The sequence below is a fragment of the Marmota monax genome, unplaced genomic scaffold (genome assembly GCF_021218885.2).
Source record: "Marmota monax isolate L192 unplaced genomic scaffold, Marmota_monax_Labrador192_F-V1.1 WCK01_AAM20220418_F8-fsc00053, whole genome shotgun sequence".
In the NCBI taxonomy this organism is placed as follows: Eukaryota; Metazoa; Chordata; class Mammalia; order Rodentia; family Sciuridae; genus Marmota; species Marmota monax.
The window spans coordinates 9,929,630-9,955,588 of NW_026693153.1; the positions used below are offsets into that span (position 1 = coordinate 9,929,630).

Consider the following 25,959-nt stretch of genomic DNA (forward strand, 5'->3'; position numbering starts at 1 on the left):
CAATGTTTTCACCTTGAAACTGAAGTTTTATGAACTATAGTGGCTTAGAATCAGTAACCTGCCTGTCATAAACTCCTGTGCTCTATGAAATGCTCAAATATTTAAAGCCAGGAGAGGAAATCTTGAATTATGTTCTTTCTTAAGAAGAAGATGGAGACTTGAGACACCTCCCAATAAGCTGACAAACATTAGGGATACCAGACTTTGCTACAATACTTTTTGCTTTGAAATTCTTTTGTAATGCTCTACAAAATTTATATGAGGGACTGGGTTGTGGCTCAGAGGTAGAGCGCTCGCCTAGCATGCCTGAGGCACAGGGTTCGATCCTCAGCACCACATAAAAATAAAGATATTGTGTCCACTTATAACCAAAAAATTAAATATTAAAAAATTATATGAAAAATGCAGTATAGAATATGAAGGAGCCTGTGGGCCTATAGCACCACACACAGAGATGTCATTTCTGAATTTACAAAGACATCAGAGAACAATTATTTTCCACTTTATTATAGGAAGTACCTTGCCTTTGCAATACAATGAAAAAGATGAAACATAAAGTATACTTTGTGCACATGTGTTGATTAGAAACAGAAGTCACATGAAAGTCATTGAAGACCGGAAGAATTCAATTAAACTAATAGGGAACTATTGTCTTAGACACTTCCATTTTTATTTAGAAGAAATGGAATTTACTATTCAGTATCTCTCTTGCACTCTCTCTATTTTGGTATGTTGAAGATATAATTTAATAAATGAGAATATAAATTTTGTTTTGTTTTTATAACATGGGTCAGGATATTTTAAATAATCTCTTTGTCTCAGTGATTCCGGATTTGAGGAATTTTCTTCAGATACTGTCATCTATCAAAATCTCTATTTCTAGACACTGACTATGGCATTCAAGATTCGGGGCTTTAAAGCAGAGAAATCAGGTTCAATACACTTTAAAGAATATTGTTTTAATGGGATACATTTCTGCCACAGCATTTATATTTTTCTCATTCCTGTTTGTCCTTTTCTTCTAAAAGTGGCCTATTTACTTATCCTTTTTTCTATATTTCATTTTCTAATCAAGCTAAATCAAACAACTTTATAGTCTGGTTCCAACACCTTTCAAATTACAAAGTCAAGATTCACCTGCTCTGTATCTCCTGTCAATATAAATGGACCAATGGCTCCAATTTTGGTAGTAACAGGACATGATGAGGTAAAAAAAAAAAAAAACTATGAGAAATTATGTTGATACAAATGTGACCTTGATTAACCTCAAAAATTGAAAGATAGAAATATGTAGTCATATTTTAAAAATCAAGAAAAAAGGGAACATAATGACTTAGGCATTATATATGATTGTTATTATAATCTTTCTGTCAATAAAGTATAAGTTTTCAAGAAAAGGAATAAAAAATATTTATCTGGGAATAAAATTTAAAATATCAAAGAAAATGTATTGTTCTGTTGTTCAAACTTCCTTTTTTTAATTTTTTTTATTGTTGGTTGTTCAAAACATTACATAGTTCTTGATATATCATCTTTCACACTTTGCTTCAAGTGGGTTATGAACTCCCATTTTTAGCCCATATACAGATTGCAGAATCACATCAATTACACATCCATTGATTTACATATTGCCATACTAGTGACTGTCGTGTTCTGCTACCTTTCCTATCCTCTACTATCCCCCCTCCCCTCCCCTCCCCTCCCCTCCCCTCCCCTCTTCTCTCTCTGCTCCCTCTACTGACCTTCATTTCTCCCCCTTGTATTATTTTTCCCTTTCCCCTCATTTCCTCTTGTATGTTCTTTTGTATAACCCTGAGGGTCTCCTTCCATTTCCATGCAATTTCCCTTTTCTCTCCCTTTCCCTCCCACCTCTCATCTCTGTTTAATGTTAATCTTCTTCTCATGCTCTTCGTCCCTACTCTGTTCTTAGTTACTCTCCTTATATCAAAGAAGACATTTGGCATTTGTTTTTTAGGGATTGGCTAGCTTCACTTAGCATAATCTGCTCTAGTGCCATCCATTTCCCTGCAAATTCTATGATTTTGTCATTTTTTAATGCAGAGTAATACTCCATTGTGTATAAATGCCACATTTTTTTAATCCATTTGTCTATTGAAGGGCATCTGGATTGGTTCCACAGTCTTGCTATTGTGAATTGAGCTGCTATGAACATCTATGTAGCAGTGTCCCTGTAGCATGCTCTCTTTAGGTCTTTAGGGAATAGACCAAGAAGGGGAATAGCTGGGTCAAATGGTGGCTCCATTCCCAGCTTTCCAAGAAATCTCCATACTGCTTTCCAAATTGGCTGCACCAACTTGCAGTCCCACCAGCAATGTACAAGTGTACCCTTTTCCCCACATCCTCGCCAGCACTTGTTGTTGTTTGACTTCAATAGCCTTAAAAATAAGAACCATATGATCATCTCGATAGATGCGGAAAAAGCATTTGACAAAGTACAGAATCCCTTTATGTTCAAAACTCTAGAAAAACTAGGGATAACAGGAACATACCTCAATATTGTAAAAGCAATCTATGCTAAGCCTCAGGCTAGCATCATTCTGAATGGAGAAAAACTGAAGGCATTCCCTCTAAAATCTGGAACAAGAGAGGGATGCCCTCTCTCTCCACTTCTGTTCAACATAGTTCTCGAAACGCTGGCCAGAGCAATTAGACAGACGAAAGAAATTAAAGGCATAAAAATAGGAAAAGAAGAACTTAAATTATCACTATTTGCAGATGATATGATTCTATACCTAACAGACCCAAAAGGCTCTACAAAGAAACTATTAGAGCTAATAAATGAATTCAGCAAAGTGGCAGGATATAAAATCAACACGCATAAATCAAAGGCATTCCTGTATATCAGCGACAAATCCTCTGAAATGGAAATGAGGACAACCACTCCATTCACAATAACTTCAAAAAAAAAAAAATACTTGGGAATCAACCTAACAAAAGAGGTGAAAGACTTATACAATGAAAACTACAGAACCCTAAAGAGAGAAATAGAAGAAGATCTTAGAAGATGGAAAAATATACCCTGTTCATGGATAGGCAGAACTAACATCATCAAAATGGCGATATTACCAAAAGTTCTCTATAGGTTTAATGCAATGCCAATCAAAATCCCAATGGCATTTCTTGTAGAAATAGAGAAAGCAATCATGAAATTCATATAGAAAAATAAAAGACCCAGAATAGCAAAAACAATGCTAAGCAGGAAGTGTGAATCAGGCGGTATAGCGATACCAGACTTCAAACTATACTACAGAGCAATAGTAACAAAAACAGCATGGTACTGGTACCAAAACAGGCAGGTGGACCAATGGTACAGAATAGAGGACACAGAAACCAATCCACAAAACTACAACTATCTTATATTTGATAAAGGGGCTAAAAGCATGCAGTGGAGGAAGGATAGCATCTTCAACAAATGGTGCTGGGGAAACTGGAAATCCATATGCAACAAAATGAAACTGAATCCCTTTCTCTCGCCATGCACAAAAGTTAATTCAAAATGGATCAAGGAGCTTGATATCAAATCAGAGACACGCCATCTGATAGAAGAAAAAGTTGGCTCCGATCTACATACTGTGGGGTCAGGCTCCACATTCCTCAATAGGACACCCATAGCACAAAAGTTAACAACTAGAATCAACAAATGGGACTTACTCAAACTAAAAAGTTTTTTCTCAGCTAAAGAAACAATAAGAGAGGTAAGTAGAGAGCCTACATCCTGGGAACAAATCTTTACTCCTCACACTTCAGACAGAGCCCTAATATCCAGAGTATACAAAGAACTCCAAAAATTAGACAATAAGATAACTAACAACCCAATCAACAAATGGGCCAAGGACCTGAACAGACACTTCTCAGAGGAGGACATACAATCAATCAACAAGTACATGAAAAAATGCTCACCATCTCTAGCAGTCAGAGAAATGCAAATCAAAACCACCCTAAGATACCATCTCACTCCAGTAAGATTGGCAGCCATTATGAAGTCAAACTTCCTTATATTCCCCCTTTGAAATAAGAAAATGGTCACCTGCATAGAGTTTCACATATGATCCTACTAGATGCTAAAATGCCTTATATTTTTCTTGGCCACTTATAAAACTAAAAGAAATTATAATGGTGGTGATTAGGATGGTAAATTCTTATTTGAACAAATGTGGTCTAAATTCTGTGATTTTATCAGCTGAAGTACAATGTATAGTAATACATAAAAATTTAGAATTGTTTTATTCAAAATTCATTTATACAATCACTTTCTTACGCAATAAATAAATAAATATATATATCAGTCATATTACAAAGTATAGGTCAATTGATTTAAGTTTCTGATCCCAACTCCACAGAATCTCTCATTCCTTCAATCTGTTCCTTTTAAAATAAAGGTTGCTCTTTTGTCCCATGGGGTGTTTTCATAATTCTTTATGTGTTATCAAAACTATGAGTTTCATTTTCAGGCAAAAACAAAATAAGCATTGGCATTTAAAAACATCACTGAAAAGTCTATATCTTATGTTCCAAAACAGAAGGAAGTCATTGAAGACTGGAAGAATTTAGTTAAAATTTATACCTTAAATTTTATACCTAAAACACTGAGTAAATAAATTTAAATCTGGGAAACTTCTCAGTTAACTATTAGGAAACAGTTTCCTCCACTCTTTGTTTTCTTCTTTTGGGTAAAATTCAGTGTTATTAATCTTTAAAACCATACACATCAATAAAATCCTTATTTATCAGGGCTCATTCAAATGTTCATCTCCTATTTTAGATAATTTTTGACTAAGAAAAACAAAATCTTTCTTCCTTGATATTTGCAAACCATTCCAAATATCTTATGTGCCACAAGAGGGCATATCAATACAAATGCATCATGATCATTTGATAGAATCATTTGATGATGATTTCATGAAAGTTTTATAATGCTTTTACATCTTTTATTTCTCAGTATGTACAGTTTTTATAAAGGAATCCTAAGACTACTATAATTTCTAAAGTTGAATGTGGAGAATTATTTCACTTTGGAAACACAAGGGATATTCTAAGTTAAAACTCTGAAAATGGGAATTCCATCAGTTTCTTTTTATTTGATAAGTCATACCAAAGTTCAAGAAAAACCTAATCATTTCTATTACCTTGAAACCTCTCTTAGTAAGCATTTAATGGCATAACATTTGGAATATATGTAATTTATTTAAGACTCTGAGATAAAATCCAGTACCTGGGGCAACTTGAATGACTTTGCTATCTAAAAATGTTATTTGTATTTCACCACAGATTATATTTATATCACAGAACTTTACAGATTTTCAATAAATGCCAATGGAGGAATGCACATTTTTACATCAGTCTGTCCTGGGGAAAAATGATCATTATCGATATCTTTTTTGTGGGATGGGTGAGGGTGCTGGGGATTGGACCCTGGAGTACTTTACTACTGAGCTATATTCTCACATCCTTAGAATTTTTTTTTTTACATTTGTTTTGAGAGGGCCTCACTAAGTTGCTGAGGCCGGCCTTGGCCTTGAACCTGAAACCCTCCTGCCTCAGCCTCCTGAGTCCCTGGGATTATAGGTGTGCACAACTACTCTCAGCTACATCTTAGAGAGAGAGACAGAGAAAGTATCTGCAAGAAGAAGATAGAGGAGTAGAGAATACTAAATTCATCAAATGAAAAAATAATTAATATTAATGCTGACAATTTCACTTTTTATTATAAAGCATATTTTAAGCTCAAAATTATCTTTTATTAGAAACAGAAAACAAAATACATGGGCTAAATGGAATAACGTATGCTAAAAATAATATCAGAGAAGTTACTCAATTTTGTTGTGCAGTGTGTTCTCATATTTATGGAACCAGAGAAACTTCCCACTGTGCCCTCCCCTCCCTTCCTCTCCTACCGTTTTTTTTCTTAGTGTATCGACAGGTCTTTTATCTGCTTGTAACTGCTGCCTTATTTAAAGATGTATAAGGCTGGAGGAGGAAATAATTGGATATGTGTCTAGATTGTATTAGTGCAGTTAATCAAGATGGGGGTCCTTAGATAACCTGTTTCACAGTCACCAGGGTGGTTATTAAAAACTCAGATTTGCAGATCACACCTTACTGCTCTTCTGTCAGAACTACGAAATGAAAATGAACTTCTGTGGCTGAAACTGGGAATATGAGTTTTAAATAAGTGTCTTAGGCAATTCTTACACTGTTAGTCTCAATATTGGCCATGATCCATGCTTTAGCTTATTTATTATCTTGTTGGATCTTATAACATTTCTGTAAAGTATCGAGAGGACAGTTTTATTAATTCCATTCAAGATGTGGTGACTGAAGCACAAGGGTTTTAAATTAATGATTTATGTTGTTCACTGAATTATGGCCAAACTGAGATTAAAATCAGAGCTCCAAGTTTATAACCCACCATTTTCTCTACTACATTACGGGTAGAGTGTTTTCTCCATTACTTAATATCTCCATATCCATACTCTGCTGCTGAAATGCTTTGATTATGAAACCTATGGATAGTGAGATGGGGACGAGGAATTAATAACTTTCTCTTTGACTTATTTATTCGTTGTTATTGTATATATGGTCCAATATCATTGAATTTATCCTTTTCTCTTACTAGCAATTATTTTTAAAAGCAAATGTATTTTCCCCTTAATAAAGAACCACAGCCCAAAAAAACCTTGCTTAAAAAAAGGGAATTTGAACCTTAGAAAAATATATGCTATAAATGCTTAAATTAAAAAAGATTGCCTTCCTTTAAAGAGATTTTACTTTTATAACATATGTGGAAAACAAACTTTTAAAATACTAAAAAGAACAAGGTAATGATTCAGTTTCTATAAAAAGAAGAGATTAAGGACCAGAATGTGTTAGGGCCTAAATTATGCAATATATACAGGCAGGAGTAATCTAGAAAACATTATCTTTATGTATAATTCATTTAGCAGCTGCTTATTTGTGACACATATTATACACTGATTAAGAGCATGGTTAAACAACCAAATAATGTGCATGCTTCATATAATAATACCCTTTCTTATTGCAAGTTTAAAGAAGCAAAACTAGGTACAGTGAAACTTGGTGTGTTTATGTTAATATGAACAGGGCATGATCTGAATATATAAAAATACTGATGGATCATGGATGTATTCAGAGCTGTTCCGTGCACAGAGGCCTGGAGAGAAGCTGGGGAAAGTTTCTTTATAGTGGCCACTTTTTGCCTTCCTGGGATGAACTGTGGCCACAAATGTTTAAACTACAAATACCTGACTGATTTATAAGTAGCCAGCAGAAACCAACCAGAGGATTGCCACGTGAAAAAAATACAGTAAATGAGAAAAAAGGTATTTATTTCTCAACAAAGACATTGATAAATTTTTGTAATGTTTATAAATCATTCTTTTTTTATCTTTAAGAAGCACACCTGAAGATTCTGTAGTGCTCTCTCTAGCTTTAGATCTCTAAATTATTGTTTACAGGCCAGGAGAAGTTGATGATTGTGAGCTAAATTGTAGGCCCTGTGGTGACAATGAGGAATAGGTCTTAAATTTAAAACTCTGAGAGAACCTCCTATCTTTCTATCAGAAATAAATGTTGCCCTGTGAAATAACCTCAGCCATTTCTTTGATGAGAGAAGCTGCATTAAAACAATCAAGCAAACATGTTTAGAACTGATTAGTACCAGGGAGAAGAAATTTGAAATATAATGGTCAGAAGAATATTTGGAACTCTATTACTATGACATATATTCTTTTCTCTTCCTTGTCATAAAACAAAAATATTCATTGTAGAATACTTTTAATAGCTCTATTTTAGTTAACTTCTTGTCACTGTGACCAAAAGATCTGACAAGAAAAATGTAGAGGAAGCAGTTTCTTGGCTAACAGTTTCAGAGGTCTCAGTTCACAGACCTCCAACTTCATTGTTTTATGTCTAAGATAAGTCAGAACATTATGGTGGGAGGGAGTGGTAGAAGAAAGCAGCACAGGACAAGACAGACAGGAAGCAGAAGAGAGATGTGTCTGCTCACCAGGGACAAAATATCAACCCCAAAGTCATGCACCCACACTGACTCACCTCCTCCCACCACAACTTATGGGCCTACACATAATACCACCCATTTTCCATATCAGAATTCTTGTATTGTCTCACACATGAGCTTTCTAGGATAACCTTGTATCTAAACCATAACAAGATCCATGAACAAAATTTAAAAATCAAAAATCAAAAACATTTTGGGATACTATTACATTTGAAATAGATATCATCAAAGACTAAGAAATCATTCTATTTTTCAACCTTCAAAGACTTCCTACTACTATCTATCTCTTTCTGTAGGGGTCTTAGAAATGAATAATGGAAGGGATTTTGCTTACAGTAGAAAATAATTTGCTGAGGGAAGTTTTGAAGGACCAGGGAGGGGAAGAGGATTCAATGGTAGGACAAGCATTTTCCCTTAACATTATCATTACTGCAATGGCTTAGTTTTCCATGGAATAACCAGGTGACTTGTGTATGTCACTAAATGTCTTTGGGCTGCTTCATCTGTAAAAACAATCCAAAATCATACACAAACACCCGTCAGTCTATTATCTATCTTCTCTTTCCATTTCACTCTCCAGGCAGAGCCATTACCAGAAGCCTCTCTGCCACTCTCTATTTTATTTATTTTTTTAACTTAACATCAGTGTACACCAACACATTTCCTGTCTATGGTTCTATAAAGGGATCTCTTTGTCCTATCTTTCCTTGTCCCTCTACAACCCATTCTCAACATGCCAGCAAGAGTGAGCTCTAATAACACAAATTCTGTGATTTCATTCTCTGTTTAAAATCTTCCAGTAGCTTCCCTTGTAATGGAGTAACATTCCTACTCCTTCCATGACCTTCAAGTTCCTATAGGATCTGGACTCTCTGGTTTTCTCTTTATCACAATTCTCTACTTTTCAGTGTGTCAGACATTCTGGCCTGATTCCTGGTTTTAAAATGTGCCAAGCTTGTTCCCACCTAGGGATTTATATTTATTCTTCCCTCACCTTAGAACTCTCTGGCTTAAGATCTTTTCTTGGCTGATCCCCTTATAATTATCAGGTTTCATTTCAAATATCAACTAATTAAAGAAGTATTTCCTGGCCACGCCTCCTAAGGCAGCTAGTCACCTTTATAATTTGTTATTATTATATATGTTCTGTGTATCTGTCACTTCATGAGATTTTGAAAAACTTTGAAAAAATATCTTTATTACCACTATACTCAAGACTAACTCCATGAGAAAATCTCATTTACTGGAATCTTTCCAATGTCCAGAACATTGTCTGACATATAGTAGACACTCAATACACAGTTGTTAAATAAAACCTCAACTTGTAATGAAATATTTAATAGCATGGTTACTTAATATTGGTTTTTGCCTCACTTCTAAACACCTTTCCCTGAAGTTTAATAAAGAATGAATGAAAGACAAAGATGCTATATATTTAAGGAATGTACTTCATGTTTTGATATACATTTTAAAATATGTGAAATAATCACTATCAAGCTGATTTACATAGGTTTTTCCCCTGCTTTTCTTCTGGTGAGAAAACTTACAATCTATTCTCATATCAAATTTCACATAAAAATATAGTACTATTTATTAATTATAGATTAATGTACCATGATGTACATTAGATCCCAGTACTTATCCATCCTGTCCAACCAATACTTGGCATCCTTTGATCAATATCACTCTTCCTCCCTGGGTGCTTTGAGAGGAACTATTCTATTTCTGCTTCAATGGGACTAACTATAGTAGATTACACATATAAATGAAAATGTAAGTATTTGTATTGCTGTGTCTGGATTATTTTACTTAGCATACTGTTCTTCAAGTTTATTAATATTGTTGCAAATGGCAGGATCTCCTTCTTTTTAAAGGCTGAATAATATTCCATTGTGTGAATATATGCATGCATACCTGTGTACATACACACCATATTTTCTTTTTCTATTTGTGAAAATCATTTAGGTTGTTTCTATGTCTTGCTTACTTTGAATAACGCTGCAATGAACATAGAAATTCAGATATTTCTTTGAGATACAAATTCCATTTCCTTTGGATATAGATCCAGAAAAGGATTGCTAGATTAAATTAATTTTGTGGGTACTCAACAGACTGCTTTCTGTAATAGATGTACCAATTTATATTACTATAATAAGTGTGCAAGAGAGATCTCTTCCCATAAACCCATCATTTATTTTTCTGATAAGAGACATTACAACAGGTATGAGGTATTTCATGGTGGTTTTGTTTTATATTTCTCCAATGACTAATGATGTTAATTGCCTTTCTATATATTTGTTGGCCATTTTTACGTCATTTGTGCAGAAATATCTATTCAGGTCTTTTGCTCATTTAAAAACCTATCAGAATATTAGCATTTGTTGTTGTTGTTTGTTTGTTTTGCTGTTGAGTTATACGACTTACTTGTATATTTTGGATCCTAAACCCTTATTAAACACATGGTTTGAGAATATTTTCTCCCATTCCATAGGTTGCCTTTTTGCCCAGTTGATTGCTATGAAGGAGATTTTCTTTTGATTCAATCTTGCATATTTCTGCCTTATTTATGACACTATTTTTTATCTACATTGTCCAATTTTGTGCCTCATAACATTAAGAAATACATGTGAAATGAAAGGCTGGGCATGGTGGCATATCCCTTTAATCCCAGAAGATCAGGAGGCTGAGACAGGAGGATCGCAAGTTCAAAGCCAGCCTCAGCAATGGTGAGGTGCTAAGCAACTCAGTGAGACCCTTTTTCTAAATAAAATACAAAATAGGGCTGGGGATGTGGCTTGGTGCCCCTGAGTTCAATCCCTGGTATCCCACCCCTGCAAAACAAAATATATATATATATATATATATATATATATATGAAATGAATAAATTAGGAATACTGGATCCTCAAGAGAACTTTATATTTATAATCTCCTAATATAATCTAGTTAGTTTGTATGATTGTGGTGATCCTTAAATTCTCCATTTTTGGGGTCTATTTATATTATCTGTTAACATAGTGGTTTGTCTTATTTTTTGATTACTGTCTCAGGTAGAATATTTTCCCATATAAATGATAGGGGGCCCAACTCTTAAGGGCTTTTAAGCAAAGAAGATATTACATTGAGTTACTAATAAAAAACTGGTGTCAATTTATTTTCTGTATCAATAAAGAAGCCCAACAATGTCATCATAACTCTAGGCTCTTTTGATCTTCCTACTTTCTCCCTCATGCCGTGGGTCTGTCTCCATAAGCTTGTTGTCTCATGATTGGCAAGATGGTTGTCACAGATCTAAGGGTGATGTTCTTCCAAAGCCATATTCCAGGTGACAACAACAGTAAAAGGGTCAGTCAGTACTAGAAAGTTCTCCACTCAGACATATTTCTGGTGGGCTTCAACTAGAAAGTTTCCCAGAAGTTCCTTATCTCACTTCTCTTTATATTTCTGTGACCAAAGGGTAAAATTTAAGTCTCAGAGAACAGTATAAATATAACTGACATAAAATCATGATTTATCACTTAGATCTTAGTTCATTGCAGAAAATTTCCAGATTTAATTAGCAGGAGAAATGATGAGAGAGTTTGATTAGGTAGGTAGCTAATACAGACTGCCACAAACAGCATGAATAACTGATAATCATTTTCAATGTATTTGCCGTTGATGGGAAACTCTTTATACTAGGAATGAGGAAACTTTCCCATAGAGCTTTCTTGTGATTTACTTATTATATTTTTCTTTCCAGTTTCCTGTTGTCAACGGGAAAAAAAAGCATTCTTTTGACATTAGCTATGAAGCCAGAGATGAAATATTAGTAAAGAATCTGTTTCTTCAGTTGGTAAGTTTAAATTCTATATTCAAACTAAATAGATCTGTGTACATGCTCTTTGCCATATTTTTCTGCAGAAGGAAAGGGGCCAGTAAGCATTGTACATTCTACTTCCTAGACATTTGCTGAATGATCTTTCCCAGTAAAACAGTTAAGTCTGAGTTTGTCCTAAAATCATTGGGAGTAGAAATCAGTATATTTGATGTTGCTAACACAAAGACAAATAGTACGTGGTGGTGTTTTCTATGGCTCCTGGTTAATCACCAAAGTATATGCCAAATATCTTGAGAACTGTGACTGACATTTGATTATTTCTCATTGATTAGCATTTAGGTTAGAAGGACTGGATGCATTTCAGATGACTACAGGCATTAAAACATTACGCCTCTGTGAATTTATGAACCATCTGCCTTAGATCTTATCCACAATGTAGGCAGACTTCTGTGCTCAGAACATTTGGTAGGATGCTTCCAGAGATTTTAAAACCAGAATTTTCTCCTCTGCTTGTGAATATCCTAATCCATCATGGTAAATGCTTTAACATTTGTTATCATTGTTTCTTTTATAGCAAAATTTTCATATCTTTATAATATATTAAGTGTTTTCATAGGCTCACTCTTTAAGTGGATTACAATTAACAGTGATGTCAAAGGAAAAGTGTGGAGTTTTACTGAAGACAGTGTTCTTAGAGTTTCAGTCCCTTTCTACCTGTTTCTCATTAGTTTTTATTATTTACAATTAATTAAGTAGTCTTTATATAGTGTATTACTGTAGATATTGGAAAGACTCCAAACAAGAAGATAAATCTCTTGTTCTTCAGAGTTTTACACAAATCTAAAAGGAGGTATCATCCATATCATAGGGACAAAAGACTTATACTCAAGAAGGTTTTTTTTTTTTCTTTTTTTTCCCCAAACATGGTTTGACTATGTGTAAAACTAAGCTACCTCATTCTATCTTCAAGATTTCTGATAGAACTATCCTTTTGTTTAGTCATTTTCTCCTCTGCATATGCTGATCTTCAATTCTTGGCACTTTCTTTCCTTCTTTTCTTCCTTCCTTCCTTCCTCATTACAGAGAACCCTGTATTGTAATTATCACAAAATGTTCCCTAAGCTTTAGAGAGGAATGCCTTTCAGAAAATGATTTTTTTTCTTGTGGTGTTGGTATTGAACCCAGGACTTTCCTCTTAGGCAAGTTCTGTGTCACTGATCTACACCCCTAGTCCAGGCAATGGTTTTTTAGATAGTAATTTCTTCTGGTCTTGTGTCCACCTTCATTCTCATCTTAGGCTTAAGAGCTGAGAGGTGGGAGGGAAAGGGAGAGAGAAGGGAAATTGCATGGTAATGGAAGGAGACCCTCAGGGTTATACAGTGGAGGAGGTAGAGAGAGAGGAGGGGAGGGGAGGGGAGAGGTGGGGAGGGGGGAGCGTGGAGGATGGGAAAGGCAGCGGAGTACAACAGACACTAGTATGGCAATTTGTAAATCAATGGATGTGTAACTGATGTGATTCTGCAATCTGTGTATGGGGTGAAGGTGGGAGTTCATAACCCACCTGAATCAAAGTGTGGAATATGATATGTCAAGAAATTTGTAATGTTTTGAACAACCCACAATAAAAAATTAAAAAAAAAAAAGAGCTGCCATTGACAATTCAAAGCAGTATATTTCATAGAGGTTTTGTGCCCCTCTGATACTATCATCTTAGACAACTACTTTTTTTTTTTACTTAAAGACAGGGTCTCACTGAGTTGCTAGCGCCTTGCCATTGCTGAGGCTGTACCGTTAAGATTTTTTTGATTCTCTCAGCCTACGATACAAGCTGAGAACAGGTATTGGAGAAGAATTTTCACTCTGCATTTAGCATATGCTCTATTCTGGTTTGGTGTGAGGCTTTGTTCTTTTATCAATATTGTTGTGGATTGACTCCCTGGTATTTGGGCTCAATGTGTGGAAACTGCTAATTTGAGAATATAGCTTTTATACCTTAGATAATTAGAATTTCCTTTATCAAAAGTGAATATTCAGAGGCTGGGGTTGTGGCTCAATGGTAGAACACTTGACTGGCATGTGTGAGGCACTTTGGTTTGATCCTCAGCATCACACATAAAAATAAATAAATAAAAGTATTGCGCTCACTAAAAAAAAAAAAGCACATATTGAAAAAGTTAAATAAGAACTGTCAGATTTTTTATTTTTCTTGATTATTAGACTATCAAGTCTGCTTCAGGAGAACTTTTCCCCTTTGAATTTAGGAAACCTAGTATTGGTACATCAATTTCTTCCCCCTCAGCTAATTATAATGTTCTGTATATTTGACTGATTGAGTAACTGCTCTCGTAGTATCTCTGGAGTAAGAACAGTCTCTTAGTGAAGTCACTTTGTTCTTTTTCCCAAATGTTATAGCTCCTTTCTTGATGATAACTTTGTTTCATCCAGCCTAGATTTTATTGTTTTTCATTCTTTCAAGGTTTATTGACTCATCACCTTTCTACTGAACAAAAGTTTGAATCTTCACATTATAGCATTTGATAACATTGCTAATTTTCTCACTTTTTTTCTTTATACCCACGTTGCTGAATTTAGGTCTGCCTAAAAGGTATTGTCATTTCCTTTACTTGAATCTTCCAGTGAATTCTGTACAGGAGGCTTTCTGTATATTCTATTTATGTTGCTATGTGTAGCTTTTCATGGGCCAGTGGGTTTCACAGGTTTTTACCTGAGGGTCTGCCTTTGGGCCCAAAGGTTGCATACCTCCTTCAGTTTTAGTTTGGCTAAGAGTGCCCCTGAGTTCAATCCCAAGTACAAAAAAAAAAAAAAAGTCATTCTTCAGCCTGAACTCAGGTAGATGTACAGTAAGATGCATTTTAAACTATATATTGCATCTTAGCAAGTGTCAGTCCCACCCTCACTGTCACTGTCTTGATGAACAGAAAATCTGGTGGCAGGATTTGAAACGTAACTTTTTATTATTCAAAAACCCAGAATTCAAGAGCATTTCTCAGTATTTTTTATTCAGGACATTGGATATTATGTAATGTTAGTAGAAAGCTTTAAATTTTTTTCCTCACTAAAAATCTTTTTAGAAAAAATTTTTAAAAGACAGAAATGAATGAAAATTCTGAGTATGTTTTACTATGTTAAGCATGATCTCCAAACAAATATGTTATTCCTGTTAAAGTACTTCAAGGTAAATAGTAAAGGATCAAGAATAATTGTTTTGGAAATATTTATTCTTGATACCAGGCATTTTTCAAGATTTAAAAATGTACCTTAAAAACTCAAGACAATTTATAACACTTGAATTAGGTAGAGGAAGGTTGTTCAGATCTCTACTGATTTCAATAAATATATGTAAATATGTCACCTTCAAACGGCTTCATTATTAGCTATAAGGAAATCCACATTAAGTATAAGCCATGATTTCTTAGATTAATAGGATATTTAACTTTTCTCAAATTTTTTGCAGAATAGGAAAGGTTAAATGTTAGAGTTTGGAAGAGGTCTCATGAATGCAAAGTTAATGGAATTAAGATGTTAACAGAATTGTGATTATACAGATTATGTGTTGTCAATAATGAGACTCTGTATTTCAACAAAGAAAGTACTTATGTGAAATTGCTGCTGACAAAGAAAAAAAGCAAAATTTGCTTTGGAAACACAAAATAACACAATTGAAAATAAAAGTATTAGAATTTTGGGGGGTTAATATGATAAAATGACTTTTCCATTTTGCTTTAATCTTTAAAATATAAGGAGTTACTCATATTTTTTTTAAAAAATCTGAACATTAACTACCATTATATTTTAAATAAAACCTATCTCTTAAAACAGATGAGTGTGAGCCATAATATACCTTATAATGTTCTTTTAGGTAAATAGGAACTCATTTCCATATTTGAGAGCAAAGAAGCTTAGCATTTTCAATGTCAGTGTAAGATGGGGTTGCTTAGCAATATTCAAATTAGTTAGAGTTCCTCCTTGGGAAAGGAAATGGTTATAAAATAGTCATATATGTGAACATGTATCAGTCAAAAAGGAAGTGATTTCATTACACCTAAATTTTCACCAAAGAGGATACCATGTAATGAAATGAAAATAACCCAAACTGTCAGTAACTTTTATCCATATTAATTTAGCCAAATAACGCTACATATGTATTGTTAGGTTATAATCATTCCCAGTCTCTCCTCACTAATTGCCTGCTAAGTAAGTTGTGAAATTAGCATGCAAAGGCAAGGCCTCAATTCTTGTTGAAATCCTATTGTTTATTTTTTCCATTCTCTTTGGCCCCCCATGTACATTTCTTAGTTTTTGTGCCATCACCAGTTCCTAAGGTCCTTTTGCAAAGGCTTGATATACTTTAGTATATGGCTTAAACACCTTACTAGAAAAATCTACTACTACTGTATTTCTTTTCATGTAGAATTGCTCATTTTTGGTATCTGCCTGCACATATATGAGTTTTAATATATGCTTATTCTTGATAGTCTTTCTGTGTAACCATTTATCTGTTCTCATTAATTCCTTCATTCTAGTTATTGGTGCAGGAGAGTTCGTTGAGGGTCCTTAAACCCACCCAGTATCCCCCAAATCCCACTTTCTTACTTGTAGTTTTCAAGAATAATTACATTGTGTGTTGGGAATGCAATATCCTGAGATAGAGAAGAGCTTCCCATAGCAACCTGGGCCTTTTCCTATCCCTCCTAGGTAGGGCCTGTAACATCTTAGTGAGGAACTGCCTAAAAAAGTTGAGCTTTATTCCAGTCTCCCCAGGAAGCAGGATATCCTTCAAACATTTTCCTAGTCAGTTATGTTTCTCTTGAGATATACAACACAGGGCAGGCTGCCTTTCAGAGTTCTTCGGATGTGATGTAAAGTAAGGTTTGTGCAGTCAAAACTCCATGTAGCCAGGAGGATGATGCATGCCTGTAATCCCAAAGGCTCAGGAGGCTGAGTCAGGAGGATTTTGAGTTCAAAGCCAGACCCAGCAACTTAGTGAGGCCCAGAGCAACTCAGCGAGATCCTATCTCAAAATAAAAAATTAAAAAGGGCTGGGGATGTGGCTCAGTGGTTAAGCACCTCCAGGTTCAGTCTCAAGTACCAAAAACAAAACAACTCGATCTAACCTATATAACTTTCTAGATATTTGGAGTACAGGCACACAATAGATCTTATGCTTCTTTTGTCTCTTGCTGCCTAAATGTAACTACTAAGTCTGCTTCATACAACTTCTGTGTGTGACGTCTTAGCAAACTCAGACAAATAGGAAATTTGTGCATGGTGGGCCTAAACAGTAGCTCAGTATAGAGTGGGAATACGGATTTGGACTTATGGAGTTGGCATAGGTAATATCTTACCTCTTCTCCATGGAGTGAAGTCCATTTTGGGGGAGTGGTTGTAAGCGAACCCACTTCACAACTGTCACTCTAATAATAGGACCCTAAGTATGGTAGTGACATAATAAACTATGTTGAGTGCACATTAAATAAATAAATCTTAGACCTAAAGCAGGCTATATAAAACATTCAAGTTGTAGGAAGAAATACTATAATTTCTAGTTATATCTACTTTCAAATTTCAACCTTTCATCTACTTTAATAATATTTTAAAATGTAGGGAACACAATAATGTATAATATGACTTTTAATAGAACATTAAAGGACTCACTGATTTTGCCAGGGTAATTTCTCTTTTTAAACTCTTTCTGGTCTGGCCACTCTGGCTCCCACAGCCATTGCTCATCTGCCACTGTGGACCAGTATAATGTCACAGCCAGCACTGAGTTCAGACTGGCCATCTATCTTTCCAGTATGACTTCTTTAGCCAGTTCTAATTACCGTTTGTTATGATATGTGGAATTTAAATAGACAAAGACATTGTAGTGGAAAAGATCTATTTATTCTGCCCCTGTTTGAATAGGAAGGGCTACATCCATGTAGCACATGATTCTAAAGATTACTTTCTTGAAGATTAAAATAAAAAACAGAATAAAACACAATGTTTATCCATGATAGCTTCCTGTTTTCATACCCTTCACAGTCTTTCTTTCCCCCAAACCCTTCCTGGTGTAGATTGTAAAAACACTTAAAAATAATGAGGAAATAGCAATTATATTTATGTAAGAGAAAAAACAACTCAGAAACATTCATGATGAAAGATATGCTCTAAAAAAGTTGTATACAGATAAAACTTTAAAAAACGAATCAAATTTATTTTTTTAAATATATCAGGGAGTTTGCTCTTTGAAGCTTCTTTCATGTAATTGAGATATAGATTCACTAGGCAGTAAAGAGTTCTAGCTATCTAATTCACTTTAACTGGAAATATACAAAAGTACTGCATGGGGTGGGTGCTAAGTACATTTACATAAAACTTTAAACATTTTTCATAAAGTTTGGACACAATGCTAGTGCTTACTGGTATTATCCTGATGACTTTGAACTAGAGTATCTATCTATGATGTCTTGCTCTAAGTTTGCTTATAATCTTTTGCTGTTAGCCAGGCCATCTCTAATAGGGATTCTATGTCTTGATTATTTAACAGAGTCTCTATTCAACTAGTTGTTCAATCTAGAAATATTAGAATATCTTTAAATCCTCCTTCTTCCTTATAAATTATGTTCAATTACTAAATCTTAGAAATTATACTTTCATAAAGATTTTCAATGTTCTGTCCTTCTCTTTATTTCAGTTGCCACTGCCCTAATTAAAATCACATGGCCTTTCTGCTCTACAGCAAATATGCCTAACTGGCTTCCCTGTGAGCACTCCTCTTCTTCAATGCTTTCTCTATGTTATTGTCAACAGTATTTTCTAAGATACACACCTATGTTTGTTATTCTGCTGCTTGAATAAATCAATTTAGCTTAGTTACTATAGAAAAACCTTCAAATTCCTTGGAGTACTTTTCAAGAACATTCAAAATTACTAAGAAACTTGGCCGCTTCGCTTCTCCTGGTCTCCATTTCAAACTGTCCATTTTCCTATATATTTGCCCATTCACTTCTCCTGACTTTTCTCATCTGGACTGCCTGTCCTCCAACACTCTGTCTCATGAAGGTTTTAAAGATCCAGTCCAAATTTGATCTTTTTGTGACGCCTTCTTTTAAATTCTTCTCTGAAACTTCTGTATTTATTTTTCTTGAACTGCAAGGAAGCATGAGTCTGTGAAAGCATAAATTCTTTGAAGGCAACAGCTTTGCTATGTTATATATTGAATGTCCATTTTCATTATTAATCAATGAATGATATTTTGCACTGCAAAATTCTTTGAGCAGGAAAGTATAATCCTGAGACTTAAAAAAATTAAAAAAAAAACTTGATTACATTATTTTCCATTTAATCAATCTCTCTTAAATCAGAGACATTTCATAATTAAGACATAAACTATGGCTTTTTACAGGCCCCTTTTGGAGTATAAATATTCTATGTACTTAATCTGCTGTTTAATTCTCTAGTCTGATCTAAGTTTAAAATAGCACTCTACCAGATTCATAGCCCCTAAAATAACATTAGACAGAAAATGCCTAGAATCTAGGGATCAAATTGTTATAATACAACCAGTATATGTCTCAAACTTTTGGTTACCTGCTAATTTTATTAGTATTTTAAATTTAGTTGTGGGCTTTCTATTTTTAAAAAGCAGTTAAATATTATTAATAAGGGGTTTCAAGTGTAGCCTATAGCCTATAGTCAAAGAGTTTCATAGTTATTTCCTGATTTTATTCTTTGAATTGATTTTGTTACAATTTTTATAAATATTATATAATTTTCATATAATTTTAAATACTATTCTTCAGAGATGTAAAGAATATGCTTAATATAAGATTTTATGAACTTTTTCTATAACCCTAAAAGTTATTACAATTTATACATTTACAAAAAAAGAAAGAAAGAAAGGCCTCAAGAAAAATGAAAACAATTTTATTTTCCAATTGGAAGATGGATTTAAAAATATTATTTTTTTCTAAAATGAACCATTTGTTTTCAGGCTCAATAGACTTATTTTATGAAGCTTTTTGGTTAAATTAAAAGATCAATAGATACTGCTACCTTATCTATAAAACTCAGAAATTGAGTTATTTTTATAACTATATTTTTGTTGACAAAATTGTGAAAATATGGATAAATTAACGGAGCATTTGTACAAAGCAAGCAGCAAAAGCATAACATATTTCATTAATAATATTAAATTTGCATCAATTCTGGAGTAATTGAATACAGTGAAGTTGCAAAAAAAATTCATAGAAAATGAAATAAAAGAAAATTTTAAAATGTGGTTGCATCTTTCAAAATAATATGTAGGGTTAGAAAAATAGAACAGAGTAAGAAAATCTGGAATAGTTTTACTGGCTTATTTTTTCATTGAAGCCAATTATCAAGTGAATCAATGGTAAGGGTTTTGTGTAAGAAATAAAGTACAATATAATTTTACACATTTGTACCTTTCACATACTTGATCAGAGATATTGAGACTGAAGTTAAAAAAAAAAGACCTTGGAAAAAACATTCATGGATCATATCAACATTATATAATTTATGGATAATGGTTTGGTCATCAGGTTTTTTTAGCCTTTCATTCTGCTTACATTTTCCCCAAGTACCATTTTGAGAGTTTAGAGAGTAATCCTATAACTTCAAAGAAACTCCATTTTTAAGTATGATCAGATCATTCCATAATATTAAGAAAAAGAGTCATTTCATAACCCCTCATTATCCTACTATTCCTGAGATATTAATTGGTTGCACTATTGGCCTATAAAGAGTTCCATTTATAGGAGATAATTATTGAAGTGTCAAAAATACCTCAAGCAAAGACAGAGTTGTCATGAGGGCAGTGATGATATGGATCTTAAACATGATGTTAAAGTCTCAATACATTAGAAAGAAAATAGTCAAATATGAGACTTTTGTTCCCCCAAACCAGGCCCAGAGCTATAGGAAGTGCTTGTCAAATAATTACATAAAATTAGCACAATGTTAAAGGAAAGTAGAAAATTGGGAAAAACAAATTCAGAATTACTCTAATAATATTAAAAACAATAAAAGTAAACAAGCTACATTGGAAAATGGCATATAAACTTACAGTTGTTGTATAAGCAGCTTCCGGATCATCTTCTAGCACTCGGGAGAGACCAAAATCAGAAACTTTGCATACTAAGTTGCTGTTCACCAATATATTCCTAGCCGCCAGGTCTCTATGAACATAGCCCATATCAGAAAGATACTTCATGCCTGATGCAATGCCTCGGAGCATGCCGACCAACTGGATGACTGTGAAGTGGCCATCATGTTTCTACAAGAGAAGCATAATTGTTAAAATTGATGTATTTTAATATAGTGTGTGTGCATGAGTGTGTGTAGGAAACAGAACACTTGCATTTATTTTATCAGAGCCAATGAACATAAACATCAAGTATGCTGAACATAATGTTCATAAAGGAATGTAAGGATTTGTTTGAAGTTGAGTGGGGAAAAGTCTAGCTAGAAGTATGATAAAGGAAAACTAAACAAAAGATAGAAGGGGACCAACCAAATTTACTTCCAGAAACATGATTGAAAAAAACTTTTGGTAACAAGAGGGAACTAACGTCAAATAAAGTGAGATCAAAGGTTACTGAGAAAATGGAATGCACTTTCCACAGCTACAAGCTTTGAACCAGCCGCACAGGTGGGCAGGAGGTCAGCAAAGCCTACAATTGGATGAAATCTATGTGATAACTAGAAATACTGTGAAAAATGGTAGTTAGGCAAGGTCACTCAGGAAACAGAAAATGTGATGGAATGAACAAGAACAAAGTTAAGAAAGCTGCTACTGAAAGAAAAAAGTCACAAGCAAACAGAAAATAACTAGTTTTTTTTTCTCCATTTTTTTTCAAGTACATAGAACAAATAGAAAAGAAGCTGACAATAGATCAAAAACAGGACTACTTTAAGTCTCGCTTGGGAAGATTAAATTAAGTACTGTGATATGAATAATGAGCCAGGAAGAGTATTGTTATATAATAGTTAATAACATTTTATTCCCTCCACCTTGATTTAAAAGGAATGTAGATTTTATGAATGAGAAAAAAAATCCAATTATCATCTGTGCAGGATGTTTAAAACTACAAAACCAGATACAAGAAGTATCCTTGAAATTAGAGAGGATGAAGATTAAAAAATATTTTAAGTTTTAAAAATAATTTATATCATTTTTCTTATTTGGAGATTATTGTCTTTAATGGAGTTATAGAGAAACATAAAAAAACTTCTTGAGTTGGTTTTATATATCAGGCCAAATTTATTTATTAATGATATTAAAAGTGAATCTCTAGTAAGAGATTATAGGGTGGTATTACCTTATATCATATAGGAGAAGCACAAATAAGAGTATCATAAGAGTTTTCCAAGTTAAAGCAGTTTTCACAGATGTTTGATTTAAAACTACAGTGTAACTTCTTAAGCACAGGGTGATCCCACTGTATCTGTCATAGTGATAAGGCCTCCTATACAATGATGATTCATTGGTGCTTTAAATGAATACGGTTATTCTACAAATGAAATAAACTTTATCTTACTATATCAACTTATCTCCCTGATAGCTCTCTGATAATATCTCTCCACTCAAGTGCAGAGTAAGGAAAAGAACCCTCTCCTAAAAGAAGCACTCTTACAGTACAAGTATCCATTTAAGCAGGCTCTTCTGTATAATTAATGTCTAAAAGATAACCTAGCAAAGAAAATCTTTGGTGTTATTAGCTCTTTATGTTTCTAATCCATCTTCTTAGACAGAACACTATCAGGCGAAATCTGCCTATTCTATCATGTTCTCTACCTATTTCACCTCTATTAGGAATCTCAAAACCTCTGAGTAGAATTGAAAGCATTAATTTTTTGGCCTAGAAAGGATTATATTAAATTTAATAAGGTGGCTCTTTTATCTCTTAAAAAATAAAGTTGTTTCATATTACAGTTATTGTCAAGCAGAATTTCTAAGTAGCAGGAAATATTAATGAAATCACCCGAAATCTACAGTGTGCCTCAGTTTTCTTATCTGTACAATGAGAACAGAGTCATCTAACTCAGACTTAGAGGGAGAATCACTTATAAAACTCACACACTGATCCTGAATTATTTTTATAATGGTTATTATTTAATAAGTTCTGATTATCATAAAAAATTTTATAATCGCAATGAGTCAAAAATTTTCTTTCCAGTTTACTGAAAAATTCACTGAGAACATAAGCATTAGGTACATAAAGATGAATAGTTAACAAAAGACTAAGTTGAAATTTGATTTCTTATTTACTTTTGGGGCAGTATAAAGCACCAAATTATTTTTGACAGCTTTATTGGGATGTAATTCTTACATCATACAATTTACCTTTATATAAAGTATACAATTGTTTTTAGTATTAGGGTTGTGCCGTGATCATCAAAATCTTTTTTAGAACTTGTTCATCCCCTACAAGATAAACTCCACAGTCACTAACAATCACTCCTTACTTTTCCCCAACCACACCCAACACCCTAGGCAACCACAGATCTACGTTACATCTCTAAAGATTTCCCTATTCTGGATATATATCTGGTAGGTGAAATCCCACATATGTATTTTTTCTGTCTTCTTTCACTTAGTATAATTTTTTTGATTCATTCACATTATAGCATGTATCAATGTCACTTTTTATTGCTAAATATTTTTATTCCTTTGCTTATTCATTCATTAGTTGATGATACACATTTGGTTTACTTCTACTTTCCAGCTCTTATGCAGGTTATTCATTAAAAAAATGTTTTTTAGTTGTGACTGGACACAATACCTTTATTTTGTTTATTTATTTATTTATTTATTTATTTATTTATTTATTTTTTTTTTTAATTTTTTATTGTGGGTTGTTCAAAACATTACAAATTTCTTGACATATCATATTCCACACTTTGATTCTAGTGGGTTATGAACTCCCACCTTCACCCCATACACAGATTGCAGATTCACATCAGTTACACATCCATTGATTTACAAATTGCCATACTAGTGTCTGTTGTGCTCCGCTGCCTTTCCCATCATCCACCCTCCCCCCTCCCCACCTCTCCCCTCCCCTCCCCTCCTCTCTCTCTACCCCCTCCACTGTATAACCCTGAGGGTCTCCTTCCATTACCGTGCAATTTCCCTTCTCTCTCCCTTTCCCTCCCACCTCTCATCCCTGTTAAATGTTAATCTTCTTCTCCTGTTCTTCGTCCCTACTCTATTCTTAGTTACTTTCCTTATATCAAAGAAGACATTTGGCATTTGTTTTTTAGGGATTGGCTAGCTTCACTTAGCATAATCTGCTCTAATGCCATCCATTTCCCTGTAAATTCTATGATTTTGTCATTTTTTAATGCAGAGTAATACTCCATTGTGTATAAATGCCACATTTTTTTTATCCATTCGTCTATTGAAGGGCATCTAGGTTGGTTCCACAGTCTTGCTATTGTGAACTGTGCTGCTATGAACATCGATGTAGCAGTGTCCCTGTAGCATGCTCTTTTTAGGTCTTTAGGGAATAGACCAAGAAGGGGAATAGCTGGGTCAAATGGTGGCTCCATTCCCAGCTTTCCAAGAACTCTCCATACTGCTTTCCAAATTGGCTGCACCAATCTGCAGTCCCACCAGCAATGTACAAGTGTACCCTTTTCCCCACATCCTCGCCAGCACTTGTTGTTGTTTGACTTCCTAATGGCTGCCAATCTTACTGGAGTGAGATGGTATCTTAGGGTGGTTTTGATTTGCATTTCTCTGACAGCTAGAGATGTTGAGCATTTTTTCATGTACTTGTTGATTGACTGTATGTCCTCCTCTGTGAAGTGTCTGTTCAGGTCCTTGGCCCATTTGTTGATTGGGTTGTTTGTTCTCTTATTGTCTAATTTTTTGAGTTCTTTGTATACTCTGGATATTAGGGCTCTATCTGAAGTGTGAGGAGTAAAGATTTGTTCCCAGGATGTAGGCTCCCTATTTACCTCTCTTATTGTTTCTTTTGCTGAGAAAAAACTTCTTAGTTTGAGTAAGTCCCATTTGTTGATTCTAGTTATTAACTTTTGTGCTATGGGTGTCCTATTGAGGAATTTGGAGCCCGACCCCACTGACTGTAGATCGTAGCCAACTTTTTCTTCTATCAGACGGCGCGTCTCTGATTTGATATCAAGTTCCTTGATCCATTTTGAATTCACTTTTGTGCATGGCGAGAGAAAGGGATTCAGTTTCATTTTGTTGCATATGGATTTCCAGTTTTCCCAGCACCATTTGTTGAAGATGCTATCCTTCCTCCATTGCATGCTTTTAGCCCCTTTATCAAATATAAGATAGTTGTAGTTTTGTGGATTGGTTTCTGTGTCCTCTATTCTGTACCATTGGTCCACACGCCTGTTTTGGTACCAGTACCATGCTGTTTTTGTTACTATTGCTCTGTAGTATAGTTTGAAGTCTGGTATCGCTATACCGCCTGATTCACACTTCTTGCTTAGCATTGTTTTTGCTATTCTGGGTCTTTTATTTTTCCATATGAATTTCATGATTGCTTTCTCTATTTCTACAAGAAATGCCATTGGGATTTTGATTGGCATTGCATTAAACCTATAGAGAACTTTTGGTAATATCGCCATTTTGATGATGTTAGTTCTGCCTATCCATGAACAGGGTATATTTTTCCATCTTCTAAGATCTTCTTCTATTTCTCTCTTTAGGGTTCTGTAGTTTTCATTGTATAAGTCTTTCACCTCTTTTGTTAGGTTGATTCCCAAGTATTTTATTTTTTTTGAAGATATTTTGAATGGAGTGGTTGCCCTCATTTCCATTTCAGAGGATTTGTCGCTGATATACAGGAATGCCTTTGATTTATGCGTGTTGATTTTAAATCCTGCCACTTTGCTGAATTCATTTATTAGCTCTAATAGTTTCTTTGTAGAGCCTTTTGGGTCTGCTAGATATAGAATCATATCATCTGCAAATAGTGATAATTTAATTTCTTCTTTTCCTATTTTTATGCCTTTAATTTCTTTCGTCTGTCTAATTGCTCTGGCCAGTGTTTCGAGAACTATGTTGAAGAGAA

General features: G+C 34.2%; 1 protein-coding gene across 10 annotated transcripts in view; it reads right to left on the minus strand.

Moving 5' to 3' along the window:
* Epha6 (EPH receptor A6) overlaps positions 1 to 25,959 on the minus strand; it is an 850,021-nt gene that overhangs the window by 103,298 nt on the left and 720,764 nt on the right. For all 10 annotated transcript variants that reach the window (XM_058582915.1, XM_058582914.1, XM_046455343.2 and 7 more), the window contains one exon: positions 20,973 to 21,182. In XM_058582915.1, the coding sequence (XP_058438898.1) occupies positions 20,973 to 21,182 (210 nt within the window). The remainder of the gene's footprint in view (positions 1 to 20,972; positions 21,183 to 25,959) is intronic.